Below are 21474 nucleotides of genomic sequence, written 5' to 3'. Positions count from 1 at the left end.
CACTACCCCCTACAGAGCATAATATGCAGCTTCATGGAAGTCGTGCACACCTACAGATGCTCTTATGGAAAGCAGCAGACCAGGCTGATCCATTGGCTGTGGATACCACTTTGTTTGGATGGGACAAGAAGATGGGCCTAAAGGAAGGACAGTAACTGATTATGCCCACCCAAGATTCAAGTCCAGTTGCTCCTCCGGCTTTGTTAGATATCGTTAGCTGTGGTTACAAAGTCGGGTTGAAATCCTGCACATCAACAAAGTGTAGCTGTGTAGCTGCAGGTCTGGCCTGTACCAGTTATTGTTCTTGCAAAGGCAATGATGGAATATGCTGCAACATCCTCACTCAACAGGAAGAACACAAAGAGAGGGATTAAGGATCTGGAGAAGATGATGATGAGGACGAGGATAGTGAAGATTAGGAGGCTGGTAACCGGTGTGTGCTTTTTGTGGTGCAGAGGTGAGGCCTTGTTGGTTAGCCTTGCTTCTGGCGGGCTAACCCTGGTTTCCCAGACTCAATTTTAACTTTTGTGTCTCACAGTGTTTTAACTGGGTCCTCGTTGGATCTGGAGACTTGCGGACCAAACTGGGCAGCCTTTCTGCCTTTCGAGCATGGCCCTAGCTACTTGCGGGGCCTGTCTTGTATGGCATGTGTATAGTTGTGTATATGTGACCCGCCACAGACAAACGGGGCGCAAGTCGGCCCATCGCAAAACGAGTAAAACATGAAAAAAGTTTTTTTTTTTTTTTAAGAATTTTAAGATAGCGATCTTTTAAGCTAACATGTTAGCAGATTTCATCGTCACAAAAACAACAGATGATTATTCAGTGGCAGAAAGAGAGCAGGACAGACACAGTAGTTGTCTGAGATGATGATGTGACACCAGCACCTCTCTCCTTATGGTGAGTTTTCATCTACGTAACGTGTGCCACTAATGTTGAGGTCACATACAGAGACGTTTGTTCTTGTTATTGTTATTCACTAGCTTCAGCACAAATGTGCTGATGTGCTTGAAGCTTTGTGTATGAAGTATTGACTGTGATGCTAATGATTTAGCAACAAGTTGAGAGTTAGGACATCATCAGCTCATTCAGGAATAGACTGATCCATCCACACTACACCACAGAGCCACTTCAATGTGTTTCATTAGTGTCTGCGGCGGCAAGGCAGTTTGATTTGATATTAGAAATATGTGTCTATCTTTGATCCTTCTCTCTTAAGTATATATATTTTGTTTTCATGAAACAACAAAAACAGATGATGGAAATACAGTGGTGTGCAAAAGTTTCGGCACCCCTGTAAATTTTCATGATTTTCCTTTATAAATCATTGGTTGTTTGGATAAGACATTTCAGTTAAATATATCATATAGAAGACAAACACAGTGATATTTGAGAAGTGAAATAAAGTGTATATGATTTACAGAAAGTCTGCAATATCAGCAGATTCTGGAGAACAATGTCTAGGAATCAGTGACAAAGTTGTGTCGGGGCAAACCATCAAACTGAACTGGAGATGTTTTGTAAAGAAGAATGGTCCAAAATACCAGAATCCAGACTCTAATTAGAAGCTATAGGAAGCGCTTAGAAGCTGTTATTTCTGCAAAAGGAGGATGCACAAATGTTTTCTTTTGTGGTGCCTAAACTTATGCACATGCCTAATTTTGTTTAAATAATTATTGCGCACTTTCTGTAAATCATATAAACTTTATTTCACGTCTCAAATATATATGTCTCCTATATGATATATTTAACTGAACTTTCTTTTTCAAATAACCAATGATTTATAAAGGAAAATCATGAAAGTATACAGGGGTGCCCAAACTTTTTCATACCACTGTATGACACATGAGTGTAAGGACAAGAAATGATAACAGAATAAACCAACCCCCCCCCCTCTTCCTTTATTTTTTTTTTTTAGGTTATTATATCCGCGAGAAACGCGCGCGGATATTATGGAATCAGTCTCGCGCGTCCGCAGATTTTAGCCGTTAACGTGATAACTGGAAAGGCGTTTGACATTAAATTTTCTTATTTTTTTAATGGGTCACATACCCCCTGTAGATGATCCCTATTGATTTTGAGCTGTCTACCATTATTATTAATTAATTAATTAGTTAATTAATTAATTAATTAATTAATTAATTATATAAAAACCATATTTTCGCCTGTATCTTAGTATTAGTATTAGGTATTGCAGGTATTGGCTTCAAATTTTGCATGGGCATCACATACCACCTGAGAATTATCCCTATCTTTGTAGCTTTATTATTAATTAGCAAATTAATTAATTTATTATGCTAAAAACACATTTTCGGCTTTATCTTCCAGACTGATCTCTCAGACTGAGATATTGCATTCAAATGTTGTACAATGATTCATGTAACAACTATCTACAAGTACAATCATTATTACTTTGGCTATGATTGGTAATAGTTACATAATAAGTTAACTGTTTAACTTATTAGTGAACACAGACAAAAATAGTTAAGAGTCATTGCACGAGAAAACCAGGCAAAACCAGGCAGAGGTGGGAAGATGGGGGTCAGCTAAATCGGCCCATACTTTGTATGTGAGATAGGTATGTGGAACTATGAACAGCCATATAATTAAAACCCTCCAGCTATTTTTCGTTATGGAGATCTGGGACCCCCCTCCGAGACCCTCCAAAATCAGGTTATTTACGGCTGAAAAATACTGAAGTTTTGATGGCTACCGTTAGAATTCTGATAAAGATATGGATATAAGTTTTATATTTCCACATAGCATAGGTTTCATTGATTTACAGACCAAAAGTTGAAGAGGAAGTGTTGAAGTTAAGAGGGTGTGCTAGGGCGTTACCGGAACCAATGAAAGCAGAATTTTCATACCTATGAATTTTAGTCATTTTCAAGGCGCATTATCTGCCCTGGGCAGTGGCTTTGTAGAATGGTTTTACTGTTGCTGGAGAGAGGAACATCTACTGATTCAAAAACAAGTGTCGTAAATTTGGGCCACACATAACGCGGGCCGTGACTGGGGGGTCTTTATGGGGATTTTGGGGGGTTTGGACTATAGTAAATCTAGTAATGACGTCTCGCTACAGGGTAAGTTAGGCCGTTTTTTTGTGACAATGTGTGAAAATCATTAAACAATTGTTTTAAAAAGTCCAATTAATTAGTAGTATTGATTTGGGCTCTACATGTGGGATATAACGATACTTTAAATGAATTAATTGGTTAAAATGTAATTAATTTGTGTCAGACATTGCAGGCCTTGGGAGTTTGGAGCTTGTAGCTTGTAGCCAGTCTTATTTATTGCAAAATGCACTACCGTTCAAAAGTTTGGGGTCGCCTATACAATTTTTTCCATTAAAGGTGCATTATGTAATAAATCTAAAGCAACTGTCCATAAAATCCTCCTAATATGTCACAGAGACTCAGGAATAATGTTCATATAACAAACTGAACTCACCAACAACAACAGTACAGACAAAATATTTGCATAAAAAAAAATATTTTGCAAACTGCAAATCATGTTTTGGCATGCGGCGCCACCTACCGCCGTACCAATCATTACAGTCAGTAGAGTCTAAGGTGCCGAGCAACCACGGGTTGCCAGTTACGTCAGAAAACGAAACCTAAAAGACCTCGGTGTTTTGAATTTGAGTCTAGTTTCCCAACATTTTTGTGGTTTCTAGCTACACGCTGAGAAACTAAGACAACGAATCGAGCTCCAGTCACTGGTGATTCAAAGTATGGTGATAAATGAACACCATCTGTATACTATAGTAAATGCCTATAACTAGTATATCTGTACTGCTCTTAATTGATCAAGAAAAGTACAAGTACCCGTATTTCGAACATGATTGCCTATTGTTCTTTACCATTTGTTACCTTGTTTACGAGTGAAATGTCATTATGTACAAATTACCTCTGCTTCCATGTGGCATGTGTATTAAACGGAAGCTCCGAGTCCTGGTAACCCCCATGCAGAGCCTTTTTATCATCTACCTCAAAGTAAATGTACACAATAATTTAGCTGTCTGCAGCTAAGAGAACATCAATAAAATGTGTAAAATTAGCCTAAATCATTTACAGGTATCCCCCATGTAGAGCCCAAATCAACATTCCTAATTCAATAAAGCTTCTTCGTCAATTGTTTAGTAATTTTCACACATCAACACAAAAAACTGGGCCTAACTTACCCTGTAGCGAGACGTCATTACTAGATTTACTATAGTCCAAACCCCCCATATCCCCATAAAGACCCCCATAAAGGGTTACCAGGACTCGGAGCTTCCGTTTAACACACATGCCACATGGAAGCAGAGGTAATTTGTACATAATGGCATTTCACTTGGAACCATACTTTGAATCACCAGTGACTGGAGCTCGATTTGTTGTCTTAGTTTCTCAGCGTGTAGCTAGAAACCACAAAAAACTAGACTCAAATTCAAAACACCGAGGTCTTTTAGGTTTCGTTTTCTGACGTAACTGGCAACCCGTGGTTGCTCGGCACCTTAGACTCTACTGACTGTAATGATTGGTACGGCGGTAGGTGGCGCCGCATGCCAAAACATGATTTGCAGTTTGCAAAATATTTTTTTTTATGCAAATATTTTGTCTGTACTGTTGTTGTGAGTTCAGTTTGTTATATGAACATTATTCCTGAGTCTCTGTGACATATTAGGAGGATTTTATGGACAGTTGCTTTAGATTTATTACATAATGCACCTTTAATGGAAAAAATTGTATAGGCGACCCCAAACTTTTGAACGGTAGTGCATTTTGCAATAAATAAGACTGGCTACAAGCTACAAGCTCCAAACTCCCAAGGCCTGCAATGTCTGACACAAATTAATTACATTTTAACCAATTAATTCATTTAAAGTATCGTTATATCCCACATGTAGAGCCCAAATCAATACTACTAATTAATTAGACTTTTTAAAACAATTGTTTAATGATTTTCACACATTGTCACAAAAAAACTGGGCCTAACTTACCCTGTAGCGAGACGTCATTACTAGATTTACTATAGTCCAAACCCCCCAAAATCCCCATAAAGACCCCCCAGTCACGGCCCACGTTATGTGTGGCCCAAATTTACGACGCTTGTTTTTGAATCAGTAGATGTTCCTCTCTCCAGCAACAGTAAAACCATTCTCCAAAGCCACTGCCCAGGGCAGATAATGCGCCTTGAAAATGACTAAAATTCATAGGTATGAAAATTCTGCTTTCATTGGTTCTGGTAACGCCCTAGCACACCCTCTTAACTTCAACGCTTCCTCTTCAACTTTTGGTCTGTAAAACAATGAAACCTATGCTATGTGGAAATATAAAACTTATATCCGTATCTTTATCAGAATTCTAACGGTAGCCATCAAAACTTCAGTATTTTTCAGCCGTAAATAACCTGATTTTGGAGGGTCTCGGAGGGGGGTCCCAGATCTCCATAACGAAAAATAGCTGGAGGGTTTTAATTATATGGCTGTTCATAGTTCCACATACCTATCTCACATACAAAGTATGGGCCGATTTGGCTGACCCCCATCTTCCCACCTCTGCCTGGTTTTCTCGTGCAATGACTCTTAAGGCATTTTTTCTTTATTATTGAGCTCATTTGGACACATTTAGGATATCATGGGTTTATTTAGCACTTATTCATAATATTTATTACATTATAATATAAATGTATTATCATATAAAAAATAGTTAAGCCTCCATTTCTTTATTAATGCATTGAATGGAAAGTTTGAACATATTGTATGCTTTTTCATGAAATTCAATAAACATAGTGTATGCTTTTTCATGACATTTGGACACTTTGAAGATATGGCAGGTGTGGTTAGCATTTTAATATTCATAATATTTAACAAGGTATAATAGGTTAACTAGTTTTATTAAAAACTAGAGAGAAATTTATTTCAGGTATTCTGTGTTCAATATCGAGTTTGTAACATGTATAAAGTCACCATTATATCATAATATTTAACAGTTATTTTGTTGAATTTATTAATAATTAATTAAAACAGTTAGTGGCAGGTGCGAGTGCGTATACTTTGGGTATATTGGAAAGTTGAGGATTGGACAAGTTCGCAGATATACCCCTTGCTGTCGGCCCCCGACAGTGTAGGCTAGTTTCATTTCAAATCTTAAGAGGATATTATGTCCAGTTTTAATGTATTGTATATGTATTGTTCTGTGTAGCAGTGTAGCTCACAACAATAGTGTTTGTGCTCATACAGAGGCGTGGTTTTACTGACAGCTTAGACCAGGAGGGGGTTGTGCAATGTAAATGTGATGATTCTGTCTCTTGGCTCCCAGAAGGTATAAATCTTCAACAATTCTCCCTCAAGCAGTTTGAGGAGTGCCTACATTCAAATGGCCACATCTTCTTCAAATATTATCATGATTTGCATGTGTTGAACATTGTTGGAAAGCTTAGAAATCACACTTTCAGAATATGTAAATATATACTCAAAATGTCCCTCGGTAGACTTGTGACCAGTTTTGCCATGGCTGGACACATATTTGTACATTGTTCGTTGATCACACATGGGGGACATTCAACAGTGTTACATACCGGTTCGTCATGTGGTTGGTGGTCATGATGCACACCGGTGCCCAACAGCTTTTGAGGTAGTTTACTCTCGTTTTGGCCTTCTCAGCTTCACCGCTCACATGAGGCAACAGGGTGTTGAACCCCACATGCAATCGCATTGCTTTTTCCTCCAGAAATGCACATTTGAATCAGGAGTCAAGTATCAGGAGGGGATTCAGCTTCACTACATCCTGAAAAAAATGCTTTACCATTCACAAGAGCACTCATGATTCAGAAATGTACGAGCATTGTGTTTACCATGAAAATAACTGAAGCTTTCGTCCAAAATTAATTAAAAAAAATGTGTCTAAATGTATTCAAATTTGTTAGACAATTACATTTGGAAGTATGAAAGTTCCAGAATTGGATTCAGGATCCTCTAAAACCTCTTAAAAGACTCCAATATTGTAGGAATTGGCCATACAGTGCAAAATATGTGGTCAAATTGGAAGATTAAGCTAATAATGCTAATAATGCAAATAGCATCCAGAAGTTTCTGTATACTGGGGACCCATACTTTACATTTCTGCAAAAAAACTTTGGGGTACTCCACATTTCTGGGTTCACCTAGTTTACAAATAAATGAGGCTTCATAAAATTCTTGTTTGAACCCAATGGTCTTTTCATCTGCTGAATTTTACAAATTAAGCACGCTCACTGTTGCAAATACTGAAGTAAACTTAAATACTAAAATATTTTTTACAAAAATCCCAAGAAACCTTTTTTTGTGTGGTTATTTTATTCTTGCTGATAATAATAAAAAAAGACTGGTCTATCCACCCAGGGGGAAATGTGGGTGGGTTAATGGCTGCAATGCCTATGTTTTGAACTGATCAGGGTGACAACTCTCTTATGCTTTTCCTTGACGACGCTGAACATTTTCAGACTGTACTGTAGTGGCTCTCGTGGTCCGGTGCTGCTCCTGCTCCATGGAGGAGGTCACTCTGCACTCTCCTGGGCAGTGTTCACTGTGAGCATATTCACTGTTACCTGTCCCTGTCTTTAATTTGATTACTCAGTATATTTATGAAGCTGCATTTCTTTCTGTCAAATTAACTTTGTCATATTTTGATGATGTGGGTTTTCATGTGTGTCTTTGTAGGCTGTCATATGCAGCCGCATCAACTGTAGAGTGGTGGCTATGGACCTTCGAGCTCATGGTAAATATCTCATAGTTGATTCCCAATTAAGGGAGATAGATCTCAAGGGAGATTTGTTAGTTTAGTCATTTGATTTCTACTCACAAGTGGGTTCCAGAGGTTGGGAAACACTTTTTAAAAATGGGAAACTATTTTGGCACAAATCACAACATAAATTTTAACGAAAGCAAATTTTTCCATAATGCAGTGACTAATGTACAGCCATATCTGTCATGCCCAGTGTCACTTTGCACATTTGTTTGATAGAATGTTAAAGTAAAATTTGCATTTTAATAAAATGCATCATTTAATGCATTTTATTTAAAATGTATACAAATAAATCTGAGCTAAAAGTTTTGAAAAATTCTGTGAATTTCTTGGTGTAGTGGTTAGCACGCTTGCCTTTGCAGCAAGAACATTCAAACTCCACACTGAAAGTTCAAACTTCATATTGGTGACCCTCTTGCTCTGAATATTTCATTGTGTTAATGAGCATGGGTCGGGTCCATAAATATTGGGACATCAAGACAATTATCTTCTTTTTGGCTCTATACACAGCTGCAATGGATTTGAAATTAAACAAACAAGATGTGCTTTATCTGCACACTTTCAGCTTTAATGTGAGAGTATTCACATCCAAATCAGGTGAACGGTGTAGGAATTACAATACTTGTAGTACCTGTCCCACAATATGAATTTTGTAATTTGAAATTATGACTTTTTCAAACTGAATGGTTTTTCTAAAAACATTATTTACTATAGGGTTTCCGGTACATGAATTGAAAGTAAAATATGAAACCAGGATCTTGCAGTATCACTAGACCAAAACAACAAAAATTAAAGGTATAAGTTAAATAACTAAACTAGTCTATACTGAATACAGCCAAATAAACATCTTTAAATAAACGATTACCTGGGCATTACCTAAGCTAATGTTATGTCGTGCTGTTCAAAATGTGTATCTGAAACGTAGCGGGTTTCCTCTATCAATAGAAAATTAAAGCGGACCTAGAGTGGTCCTGTTGCACATATATGTTAGTTATGGAGGTCTACTTACATACATTTATTTGTTTTTATGGTCGAAAAACCTCCTAGTTGCTGTAATGAGCCAAAATAAATCCTCTTTTCTGACGCTGTTCCTGAGCCGTGATGTTTCAGACTCCCAGAAGACAGAGTCTTGTGATTGGCCAATACTATTCAGCACATCCGCTCTCAGAAGCGTAGCTCCCCCCTTTGGAATGGTGGATGCACTGCTACTCATTATCAAAACATTGTTTTAACAGTGTTTAAAAATAGCTTCGTCACGACTCCCCGCCGCAGTCCCTTTTATGACTTTGACTCGGAGTCAGACCCAGAGTCAGAAGACACTGACGCTTGTGAAACACCTCCACAACGGACGTTATTCTTCTTCTGCGGTTCAATGTACGCAACCAGATGTGATGCGAGTACGAGCGAGTGAGATCTGCGGTCTTGGCCATCAGTTTGATTTACTTTAATTTCCATATTTTTGTCTAGGTCAGTATTTTTCAACCAGTGTGCCGTGAGAGATCGTCAGGTGTGCCGTGGGAAATTATTCAATTTCACCTAATTGGTCTAAAAACATTTTTTGAAAACAAATAATTAATTATCTGCAAATAATATGGATATAAATATTCAAGAAACTTTGATAAGAATGACTATATTGTTAATATAGGCTACAGAGTATCACTTTTTAAATATTTTTGTTTGGTGTGCCTCGTGATTTTTTCAATGAAAAAAATGTACCTTTGCTGAAAAAAGGTTGAAAAACACTGGTCTAGGTAATATATTGTGAACAAAACTGTATCAACTATAACCTTGCTTAGGTACGTATCTTTCACCCTTCACCCTGGTGTTGGTTTTTCAAAATAAGATTTGCAGCTTAGCGTCACATTTCATGAAAAACACCATGTTTTGTGCCAAAATCACATTTCATACAATAATTTACATTAATATAAACATAAAACATGACAACAAAGGTGGTATGTTTTGGATCATAAGCAGTTCCTTTCATTCTCCACACTCTTCTCTTCCCATCACTGTGGTACAAGTTGAACTTGGTCTCATCTGTCCAGAGGATGTTCTTCCAGAATTATAACGGCTTTTTTAGGTGTTGTTTGGCAAACTCTAATCTTGTCTTCCTGTTTTTGAGGTTCACCAATGGTTTACATCTTGTGGTGAACCCTCCGTATTCACTCTGGTGAAGTCTTCTTTTGATTGTTGACTTTGAAACACAAACACCTACCTCCGTGAAGGGCTTTTTCTTCACCTGGGAAATAATTATTCTGTCTTCCACCATATTGGTTTTCCGTGGTCTTCCAGGTCTTTTGGTGTTGCTAAGCTCACTGGTGCATTCTTTCTTTTTAAGACTGTTCCAAACAGTTGATTTGGCCACACCTAATGTTTTTGCTATTTCTCTGATGGGTTTGTTTTGATTTTTCAGCCTAATGATGGCTTGCTTCCCTGACAGTGACAGTGGATATTGGGAGTTAACAGCAACAGATTCCAAATGGAAATGTCACCCCTGGAATCAACTCCAGAACTTTTACCTGCTTAATTGAAGATGATATAATAAAGGGAATAGCCCACACCTGTCCGTCAAATAGCTTTTCAGTCAATTGTCCCATTACCTTTATTCCCCTAAAAAATGCGTTTGTCTGTTTCATTTCAAATCCATTGTAGTGGTGTACAGAGCCAAAAAAGAAGAGAATTGTATTAATGTCCCAATATTTATGGACCTGACTGTATAGACATCCTTTTGATAACTGTGAAATATGTTGGCACTGCTTCCCAGTACATCTGGCTTTTTATTGACTTAATGTGAAATATTCTTAACACCCACTCTGTTGCTGTTAAAGCAGCCACCTTTAAGTTTCCCCTCTAGAAGTATTTTCCAAAACTACATATTATTTTCAAAATATATTCATTTTTAAATTCATGGTATCTTGAAAAATACATTTTGTTTCATTAAAAATATGATCTTAAATATGGAGTTAGGTTTGTGTCTTTATTATTCAATCAAAAAAAGTTTGCTTCAATCAAAAAAAATGTTTTCAATCAAAAAAACCTTCACTACAATCAAAAAAAACCTTTTTAATCAAAGAAAAAAATTGTTTGAATGCAAAAATATATTTGAACACTGTTTTTCTTTGATTGAAAATGTTTTCTTTGATCAAAGTGAAGGTTTTTTTGGTTTGAAGCAAGTTTTTGATTGAAGTAATGCTGTTTTGCGTTTGGGCCATATTATGGGTAGGACAGTTGTGTCTTAATTATTCAATCGCAAAAAAAGTTGCTTCAATCAAAAAAAACATTTTCAATCAAAGAAAAAAACCAAGTGTGGTTGTTTTTTATTGAAAATGTTTTTTTTCGATTTGAAGTGAAAAAAGTTTTGAAGTCGTTTTTTTTTTTTTGATTGTATCATTTTGACACAAACGTTCCACAGTGGGCAGGTGCTTCCCCATTGGTCAGACATGTTTGAGTGACAAGTGTCTACACCAATGATGTCTTTCTGACAAGCAAGTCATGGTCACCAGCAAGTCAGGTCGCAGTGCAGTGGCAAAACAGTATTAAAATGATTTGTGTCATGTTATTATCCCACTCTGTTTGATATTTCGATTAAACATAAAGCTTGGTGTTAGATATCTCACGCCGTCATAGTGCACGAAAGGCTAGCTGATAAAGTTAGCCCATGGCTCGGCACACTGAATGAATTGTTAATTTTACTTAAGTACAGAGGCTTGGTATGTGCTAGTGCTATGTTATGTTATAATAAGTAACGTCATTAGTGGTCAAACAACAGTCCACAGGCCACTGTTGCCTGCAGCCCTGCCTGTTTAACAGCAACAGGTAATGCAGAGCCTCTGTTCTCACACAGCCCACAGTACAGCTGTTTGACTATCTCGCTCTCTCTCGCGCACGTTCACGGGTAGGGGTCTCCCCACCATCAAACGCTCACAGACATAGAGGCAGATGCTTTTATTTTGAGAGCGGGACATACTTATGCCACTCTGTACGGGAACGACGAACCTCCCCCGGTGAGGAGGAGGAGGCGGCCAGCGGGGGCGAGAGAAGGCGCATCGAGTACACATGTCCGCGGCCCCGGGAACCGGCGAGGTCCGGGCGGGGGGCGTTGGAAAGCAGACGGCCGTAGCCGCCTGCCACCTTCGCCCTGAGCCTTTCCAAGCTGACCTAGAGCCGGTCGCGGCGCACCACCGGCGGAGGAAATGCGCCCCGGCGGGGGGCCAGCCGACAGCCTGGGGCGAAGAAGACCCCGCGAGGGAGCCCTCTCCGCACACTGGACCCTACCTTACAGGCAGGGCTGTGGGCAACAGTTGGCCTGTGGACAGCGTTGGTGTAGACACTTGTCACTCAAACATGTCTGACCAATGGGGAAGCACCCGCCCACTGTGGAACGTTTGTGTCAAAATGATTCAATCAAAAAAAAAAAAAGGTCTTCAAAACTTTTTTCACTTCAATCAAAAAAACATTTTCAATCAAAGAAAAAAAGTGTTCAAATGAAATTTTTTGAGTCTCAAATATTTTTTGCAATTAAACACTTTTTTTCTTTGATTGAAAAGGATTCTTTTTGATTGAAGTGATTTTTTTTTTTAATTGAAAATATTTTTTTTTTGTTTGAAGCAACTTCTTCTTTGATTGAGTTATAAAGACACAAATGTCCTACCCATAATATGGCCCAACCGCATTACTTCAATCAAAAACTTGCTTCAAACCAAAAAAACCTTCACTTCAATCAAAGAAAACATTTTCAATCAATAAAAAATTCAAATGTTCAAATGCATTTTTTTGAGTCTGAAATATATTTTTGCTTTCAAACAGTTTTTTTCTTTGATTGAAAAGGTTGTTTTTGATTGAAGTGAAGGTTTTTTTGATTGAAAATATTTTTTTGATTGAAGCAAACTTTTTTTTGATTGAATAATAAAGACACAAATCTAACTCCATACTTAAATGTCTTGTTTTTAACAGTTTATTCAGTTTTAATTGTTTCTTTGTCATATAGAGTATAAAAAAAAAACCATACCAACCAGTTATCAAGATAATTATCTTTCTTTTCACCTGCAGGTGACACCAAGGTGAAAAACCCTGAAGATCTCTCTGCAGACACAATGGCCAAGTAAGTTGCTCAGTGTGCAGAACTGAGCAAGAACAACTCACCCACTTTCATCAATTTAGCTGGCTTAACCCATTTAGGCCAGGAAAGCATTTCTACCATTAAAGCTGTTGCGTAATTCTACCATTGACGCCGGGAAAACAGATATGTCGATGTTCGTTTTGTTTTGAAATTTCTTCAAGCAAACATGGAGAACTTTGACAGATAAGAGATTTCTGATGGCAGTGATTTTGAAGAGTTTCTCAGCTTCGATTACATTATTGCAGATGTATTTGATGGCTTTCAATACGCTGAACCAATCGATCGGGATTTATGGTTAAAGGTCACATAGAGTGGTCCTGTTGCACATATATGTTAGTTATGGAGGTCTACTTACATATATTAACTTGTTTTTATGGTCAAAAAACCAGAGTTGCTGGAAACGAGCTGATAGAAATCTGTCCTTTTTGAAGCACTTGTCAGCCGCGCTATTTCAGATATAAATCTCGCCTGAGAAGACATACTGTGTTGTGATTGGCCAGTACCCCAGAAGTGACATTTAGCACACCCGCTCTCAGAAGCGCAGCTCCCCCTTCTGGAACGGTGGATCCACTGCTACTCATTATCAAAACATTGTTTTAACAGTGTTTAAAAATAGCTTCGTCTCAACTCTCAGCCGCAGTCTCTTTTATAACTTTGACCCGGAGTCAGACCCAGAGTCAGAAGACACTGTCGCTCGTAAAACACCTCCACAACAGACGTTATTATTCTTCTGCGGTTCAATGTACGCAACCAGATGTGCCCGGACTACTGCCCGGAGCAGGACGTTCGGCTGTTCAGGAGAACCGATGTTTACGTAACTATAACGGGATTTTCAGAGATCTCGCTGAGCCAGAGATTACAATAAAACACAGCGTACTCAGCAATGGCTGAACTGTTTGTTTCGAAACTTCAGGCTTCATAAACAAGGTAATGACGCAGATACACGCTAAAAAACAGCGTTAATTGGAACTTCCGGTCGAGTTCCACTTTAAGACATAATGTTTGAATATGACGAGGTTGACGATAACGATGAGTTTGAAGGTTTTCAAAGTGACTGGAAGATTGAAAATTACCCCTGTAAACGACGGAGTGTTACCTGCAGATTCCACACCTTGTGAAGCAGATATTACTTTACTTTCTTACTGTTTTTAAATTGAAAATAGTGCTGTTCACTATACTTTTTATTTTTTTGTGAAGGTGTATCTATATAAACTAAATTTCCCAGGAAAGGCACAGGTGTAAGCTCTCAAATACTTTTTTGAATTGTTTTCCTATCTGCTACAGAGATCATCAATCATTCTGTAGACATTGACACAATTGCTGAATTTGAACCTCAGGTTTTAGAGGTCCTTTCTGAAAACACCCATAGGTTTTACAGGCATTTCTTCCAGGCATTTCAGGCCTAAATGGGTTAAACATAGAAAACCTGTAGACTCATGATCAATTTGTTAGCAAAAATAACATAAGTATAAGTAGTTTTATAAGAAGATACTTTCACTCAACATTTTATCTTCAAGTCTAATTCATATTTCATTTATCATAAATATATGATAATGATAAACTTCAGCATGACTGTCTCCTCCTCCATTGAACCGCCACAGGGATCATCTGCTTTCATCTTGACCATCAACTGTCCTCATGTCCTCCTTCACAACATCCATGAACCTTATATGTGGTCTCCCTCTTTTGCACCTGCCCGGCAGCGACATCTTTGTCTGACTCTGGGTCAATGAGGGACTACGGCAGGGAGTCATGGCAAAGCCATTTAACAATGTTTTGATAATTAGTAGTGGTGCAGCCATCGCTCCAGAGGGAGAGCTGCGCTTCTGATAGCTGGCGTGCTAATTACGTCAATTCCAGGTACCTGGCCAATCGCAAGACGGTGGGAAAGCTCTCGTTGGTTGGCCAATCACAACACACTCTATTATCTGGGAGTGAGATTTCAGTCTAAAACATTGCGGCTGACAAGAGCTTCAGTGAGGGGAGATTTCGATCGGGTCATTTGCAGCAACTAGGTGGTTATGAACCATAAAAACAAGTTAATGTATGTAAGTAGACCACCATAACATCGCATATATGTGCGATAGGACCACTCCATGGGAGCTTTAAGCTACAAGATCCATGAATATGTTTATAGTCTTCAAGTTTGTGGTTTCATGTTCAGAATAGCTGACACCAGATTTTTAATTTTACAATGTTAACAGATTACTCTTGTTTCAGGGACATTGGTAAAGTGATGGAGGTGCTCTATGGAGACAACCCTCCTCCCATCATGATCATCGGACACAGCATGGGAGGAGCCATTGCAGTTCACACAGCTGCTGCCAATCACATAGCATCTCTGCTGGGCCTTTGTGTGATTGATGTTGTAGAAGGTAAGAGCTGGACATTTCATCAACCTCAATGAGCTCTATTTTTAATTTATTAGGTGATTAATTGGAAAAAGTTCACTGAACTATTGACTTATTGTTTATATTAATTACAAATGCATTTGTTATTTGCGTTCAGGGACAGCAATGGATGCTTTGAACAGTATGCAGAATTTCCTCAGAAGTCGGCCAAAGTCCTTTAAATCGTTGGAGAACGCAATTGAGTGGAGGTAAACACATTTTCAATTAAATTAAAAAAAAAATAACTTTTCAGTTATTTCATATATATTCGCTTTACTAAAACCAGTATTATTAAAATAATTATTTACTGTATTCTCTTTGTTTTTACTTAAACTGCATCCATCTCACAAATTGTCAAGTTTAACTTGATTCATTCTGTTTTTTTTTTTTTGCTCAAACATTTCCTTTTGCTGTTAGTGTGAAGAGTGGCCAGATCCGAAACATTGAGTCAGCACGAGTGTCAATGGGAGGCCAAGTCAAGAAGTATGTCTACTCTTATGTCTGCGCATGAAAGGAATATGTCAGTTTTTTTTCTCCTAATTTCTTGTCCACACATAGCTGGGTATCACTTAAAACAGAGCTTTTTTATGCGTTTTCTTCTTCTGTCCACATGTAAACATGTTTTCTGTCACTCACTGCTTTTACATGCACATCTTAATTGAGCTCTGGCTGTACCTGGACTGAGTCAGGCAATCTGAAAACTTGCAGTGTTCAAGTATACATGCGGAGGAGAAATTTGATTCATTGGCTGTGTACTTCTAACTCCGCCTCCATAGGTGGCACTGTATCACTCTATAAGCTAGTGCTATTGAATCAGTCTCCATTTGGCCTTTTATGTCACTGACAAACAAACAGCGAAAGGTTAACATGACGGTGAGATGGATTGTGTTGTGGTTATGTATGTTAATCGTGAGTGGGTCTTCACTACAGCTTTTGCTCTCGCCGATGCCATGGTGTTTGTTCGTCTCCTTCTACCTTCGGGTCAAAGACAGTTGAGGAAATGTTGGTGCATGCGCAGAACGCCAAGTGCGACTCCAGTTCATTTAAGCGTGCAGAAGTATCAGACTTTGAATCGAATAATCTAGGTATGTTAGTCCAACTAATAAGTTTGATTTTACTCTGACCAACATGTTTGCATGACACTCAGAAAACTGAACTATTGTTTTAGTCTGACTATAATCTAACTTTTAACATTCATGTCAACATACTGACTGGAACAGACTTTTGGACTACGTGTGAATGCGGAAAAATGAGTGCAGCCAGCGGTGTACCGATTAGCAGTAAGTAGGGCGGTCAAGGCTAACCGCTAACACTGAGTAGTAACAGCACCGGTGTCGGGAGCGGGAGCGCACACACTGTCTTCACCAACACAGGAAAAAACAAAGCGAAAAGCGGTACATGCTGTACAGTTGCTTACAGATAATGGCAGTACACAACTGAAGGCGGGTACAACTGGCAGTGTACCAATTACGCAGATGCTAGGTCGAGCAAGCAGTCCTAACCACTAGCGCCTGTAATGAAGCACAAATGTCGGGAGAGCGAGCGCGCGCATTTTCTTCACCGACACAGGAAAAGTAAACGAGAAAAGTGGTACGCGTACGATTACTCACAAATATGGCAGAAGTACGGATGTCGAGAGAGGGAGCGAGTACACTGGCTTCACCGACATATAAAACTACAACGAAAGGCCAGTATAACCAGCTGTGTAACAAATTGTAGACCCGAGGTTGAACAAGCAATGCTAACCTCTAGTGCCCGTAATTAAGCACAAATGTCGGGAGAGAGTGCACACACTGTCTTCCCACCAGGCTTATAATGCACTGGGGGAAATCCTGTAATAATAATAATAGCTGTTGTAGAACTTTCCAGCAGGTGAAATTGTATGTGTCAGATGTTGACTAAGTCCATTGAGCAGTTTGTAATCAATGCACAGTTGTCAGCTGGATCATTTTTAATACTTGCCCTGTGTCATGCTAATTTTGATAGTGATATTCATGCAAAAATTATTTAAAGTGTGTAATATCTTTCCATTCAAAACTAATAAACATTCTAGAAGTGTCATGGATAACCTTAGAGCCTTGAATAGCATTATATAGTGACATTCCTTGCAGTTGTGCCACCTGATTAACAGTTGTGCCACCTGACAATTGCAACTAAACTCAAATTAAACAGCTTCTGTTGGGATGCAAGCATTATTTTCTACCCTTGTCATGAAGGTCACACAGAACACTTTTTAACAAAATAAAGAGTTTTATGATAAAATATTTTTTTTCTTGTTTTACATTGGTTTACATTAGTTTTCTACCTGACATGGAAAGTGTACCAACCTACATATAGTTGAAAGTAGTTATTTTATCAGTATTTGACAGAGATGCTGATGCAACATTTAGTTTACAGCTATTGTCTCTTGACTTCAAAATAAAGTCCAATGTTTATGGTTGCACCACCCTGATATTTAGGAAATGTAAATTGCTGGACAAAAGTTTTGCAGTTATTTTAGCAGCTTTAAAACTATTGATATTAGGGAAAAAACATTATTCAAAAGACTTCAAACATAAAATTATGCCCGAGTATTTCATTTTGAGTTTATCATTATTAAAATGACATTTTGAATAGTGTTCTTAGTCTGCTCACTTGCTCAGACAGCTGCATCACCTGATATCTTAGGGGTTTGAGAAGCTCAAACATGAATTTAATTTACTGAAAAATGTATGAAAATTCAAAGATTTTATAGAATAAAGTGATAGATGTCATGAAAAGATTAAATTATGTTTTTTTTATATAATGGACTTGGACACAAAAATATGCATGTCATGTCATTGACCCATCAGCAGCTGCTCTGGTCTGCAGCCTTTTTTCTATCCCTCTTGCGCCGCTATTCGTTATCGCCACTTCAGGCCACACTTACATTAAATTAAATTAAATACATTGATATCAAGTGGGGGGCCTGCGGGCCACATGTCTGAGACTACTGGTCTAATGGTAAGATAAGGTAAGGTAGGTAAATGCCACATATGCACATTCTTAAAATGTTGTAGACTTATGAGTTTGTTGTGTCCCTGCTGGCATCTCTGTTATCAATGAGAGTGAGCCCCCATGTCACACACTGTACTGGATGGCTTTACAAACTTCATTCACCACTTTTTTGACATCCACAGATGTGAGCCGTCCAATAGCAGTCCAGGAGTCTCTAATAGCATCGGTGATGATATTATAGAAGAGGAGGATGAAGAAGTGGAAGAAGAATCCAACAAGAAAAGAATGAAGGAAGATGATAAAGAGGTTCTGTTCCTATTTTTCATGTAACATAAGCTGCATGTATTTGTGTCTATGAAAAGTAGCTAAAATATTTTTTTTGTTCCAGGTGAAAAAGGAAATCATGTTTACCTGGCGAGTGGAGCTGTCAAAGACAGAAAAGTACTGGGAAGGCTGGTTCAGTGGCTTGTCTGCACTCTTCCTCACTTGCCCCATGCCCAAATTGCTGCTGCTCGCAGGTTCACTCTCCCTTCTTATCATATCATACGGCATACGTCTGGTTTCTAAGCTCCAGTTTTATCACTGATGTGTTTCATTGTACAGGAGTGGACAGGCTTGACAAAGACCTAACTATTGGACAGATGCAAGGTAAAGAGGACACATAGGCATGTTCTGACTTTTGTTCCTGTAGAACACAAACTTTGTCCCACCGTTTGTGTCCACAGGAAAGTTTCAGATGCAGGTCCTCCCTCAGTGTGGTCATGCTGTCCATGAAGATGCACCTGAAAAAGTAATCTCTTTTACTTTATCTATTTTGCATTTATGGTTTGGTCGAAATCATTGTTTATTGTGTGTTACTATTCTCTGTATCTTATGGTGATTCACTTTGTATTCAACTCTGCCCTCTGTTAGGTAGCAGATGCGATAGCAACATTTATGGTCCGGCACAAATTCACTGAGTTTAAAGAAGGATATTTGTGGTAAGTGAACACCACACACAAGACCTCTAATATTTGTATTTCTTTTATTTGCTATACACCTTTGAATAATAATTTCACATATTATACACATATATATATTATCACATATTTTTTTTTTTATATATATTAACCCTTAAGCACTAGAGTAATTTGTGACACTACAGCAGGGTTGCCCAACCTTTTTTAAAAAAAAATCAAGATCTACTTCAAAAGTTTCAAAAAGTCTGTCAAGATCAGACTGGTTCAGTAGTCATCACTTGCCGACAGCCTTTCAATTACCTATTTATAACGTACACAAGAAGCTGACACATCCAAATATAATAGAGTATAATAGTATTTTATGAGTTGCTGAAACTTTGCAATGTATGCATTTTTTTATGTAAGTTGGCCGTTATAACCAATAGTGTAGGTTTGAGCATGGTCGGTGTCCCTACCAATATTTGGAGAAAGCCAGAGACAAGAGCAAGGGCGAGCGAGCCATTGTACAAGCATCAGTGAATTCATCACAACTGAGCAGTAAAGTCACTGCTCTGCTGTCACAGAGGAGTCGGGAGAGCGCAGGTGTTGTGGTTTTCTGACTTTTTATGGCTGTCTGTCATGACCTTAAGCACACAGACGTGGTTTGGGCAACGTAGGAAGTTGAATAGCCCTGCAGTATACTATGATCTACAGAAACTTTTGAAAAGGGTCGATATTTATATAGTTTATGATATTAAGCATTATAATTAGATTAACTGATCTGACACAGTTACTATGATGATGATGATATACTGCATAACAGTTTACAAAGTAATGACAGAATATTTAATAAAAGATCAAAACCAAGAGCAAAAAGATTAAACTGGATTAAATTAAAAAAAAAACTCAAATATAAGCAATACAGTTGTTTATTAAGTTTTTAATTATGAAAAGTTTTAAGAGCAGTTTTAAAAGCAGTGCAGCTGTATGTGAATTGAGCCACAGTCGATACACAATAAAGGTCCCATGGCATGAAAATGTCACGTTCATAGGTTTTTTTAACATTTAGATGAGTTCCCCTAGTCTGCCTATGATCCCCCAGTGGCTAGACATGGTGATATGTGTAAAGTAGGGATGCACCGATTGCCATTTTTTTTTTTCAATTTTTAAACCACTTTACAGCATACATAAAGATATATAAATTTGCACATTTTCTTTAATAGAACATTTTAACATAGAAATACAATCAGTTCACATCCAATATCCAACTAAAAATACAAAAACGAATCACTACCTGTATGTGTAGTTTATTTAAGTTTAAACATATTTCACAACATAGTACCTACACACAAGTAAGTAAATGAACTAATGACCAAGAGCGCAGAGCTCACTCTCTCTCGCACTCGCTCTCTCTCTCTCTCTCGCGCACTTGCTCACTCTCTCTCTCTCTCTCGCTCGCTCGCTCGCTCGCTCTCTCTCTCTCCCGCCCTGTGCCAACAATGCCTCGTGCTCTCTGCGCTCACAGGTTTAAATGACAAACAAATGCTGACTGCGGCCAATCACGTGAAAATTGTCCGGTTCCGGTCACTGGCTGATTAATCGGTGCATCCCTAGTGTAAAGCAAGCACTGGGTATCATTCTCCACCTTTGAGAAAAATGAAAGCTCAGATGGGCCAATCTGGAATCTTCCCTTTATGTTGTCATACGGGGAAAGGTGGCAGCAGCGAGTTCGTTTTGAAATGTGAGTATGACAAATCAAACAAAACAAATTAAACGTTTCTTCTGTTTTAAAAGTCGTACAGCTATTTATGTCATTAATAAGCAGAAATCACACGGCTGACCGACGCATTTGCTGTGCAGTCTGCTTTCAAACTTTTGTTTTAAGTTAACCTTGACTTAACAAAGATTTGACGGTATTAAATAATGCTTATTCCACCACATACACTAATTGTAGTTGGTGGCATGAAAGAAACATATGGTAATCATTTTATTTTCTAATAAAATGATGCTCGATTTATTTGACTCGGAGGTCAGCACACCTCTTCACTCTGGCAAAGACATAAATATTGCATTTGTCATTCTTAAAAGATAAGTCTAATGTTATGCCTTTATGATACCCAGACAGCAAAAGACAAGTGTGGCAGATATTTGATAACATTTGGTGCAGAGCTGCTAAACCGGTCTGCACCAGGGTCTCTTATTTAAAAAACTGCCATGTCTTATGGTGAAAAGGAGAAGGAATGCATGGATCAACTCATCTCAACTTAAGGAAGACTACAAAT

The 21474-nt window shown here is 38.3% G+C and overlaps 1 protein-coding gene across 1 annotated transcript in view; it reads left to right on the top strand.

The window, feature by feature from the left end:
- ppme1 (protein phosphatase methylesterase 1) overlaps positions 1–19238 on the top strand; it is a gene marked incomplete at its 3' end in the record, with an annotated part of 28942 nt that extends 9704 nt beyond the window's left edge. The window contains exons 3-13 of the mRNA XM_083908254.1: positions 7462–7552; positions 7685–7742; positions 12819–12870; positions 15109–15263; positions 15397–15487; positions 15696–15761; positions 18437–18560; positions 18643–18772; positions 18858–18902; positions 18980–19044; positions 19167–19238. Coding sequence (XP_083764380.1) covers positions 7462–7552; positions 7685–7742; positions 12819–12870; positions 15109–15263; positions 15397–15487; positions 15696–15761; positions 18437–18560; positions 18643–18772; positions 18858–18902; positions 18980–19044; positions 19167–19238 — 949 coding nt within the window. The remainder of the gene's footprint in view (positions 1–7461; positions 7553–7684; positions 7743–12818; positions 12871–15108; positions 15264–15396; positions 15488–15695; positions 15762–18436; positions 18561–18642; positions 18773–18857; positions 18903–18979; positions 19045–19166) is intronic.
- Positions 19239–21474: the final 2236 nt, after the last annotated feature.

The sequence above is a fragment of the Microchirus variegatus genome (genome assembly GCF_963457635.1).
Source record: "Microchirus variegatus genome assembly, chromosome: 22".
NCBI lineage: Eukaryota > Metazoa > Chordata > Actinopteri > Pleuronectiformes > Soleidae > Microchirus > Microchirus variegatus.
The sequence above is the reverse complement of the archived record's forward strand: the minus strand, read 5'-3'. Positions and strand labels throughout refer to the sequence as shown.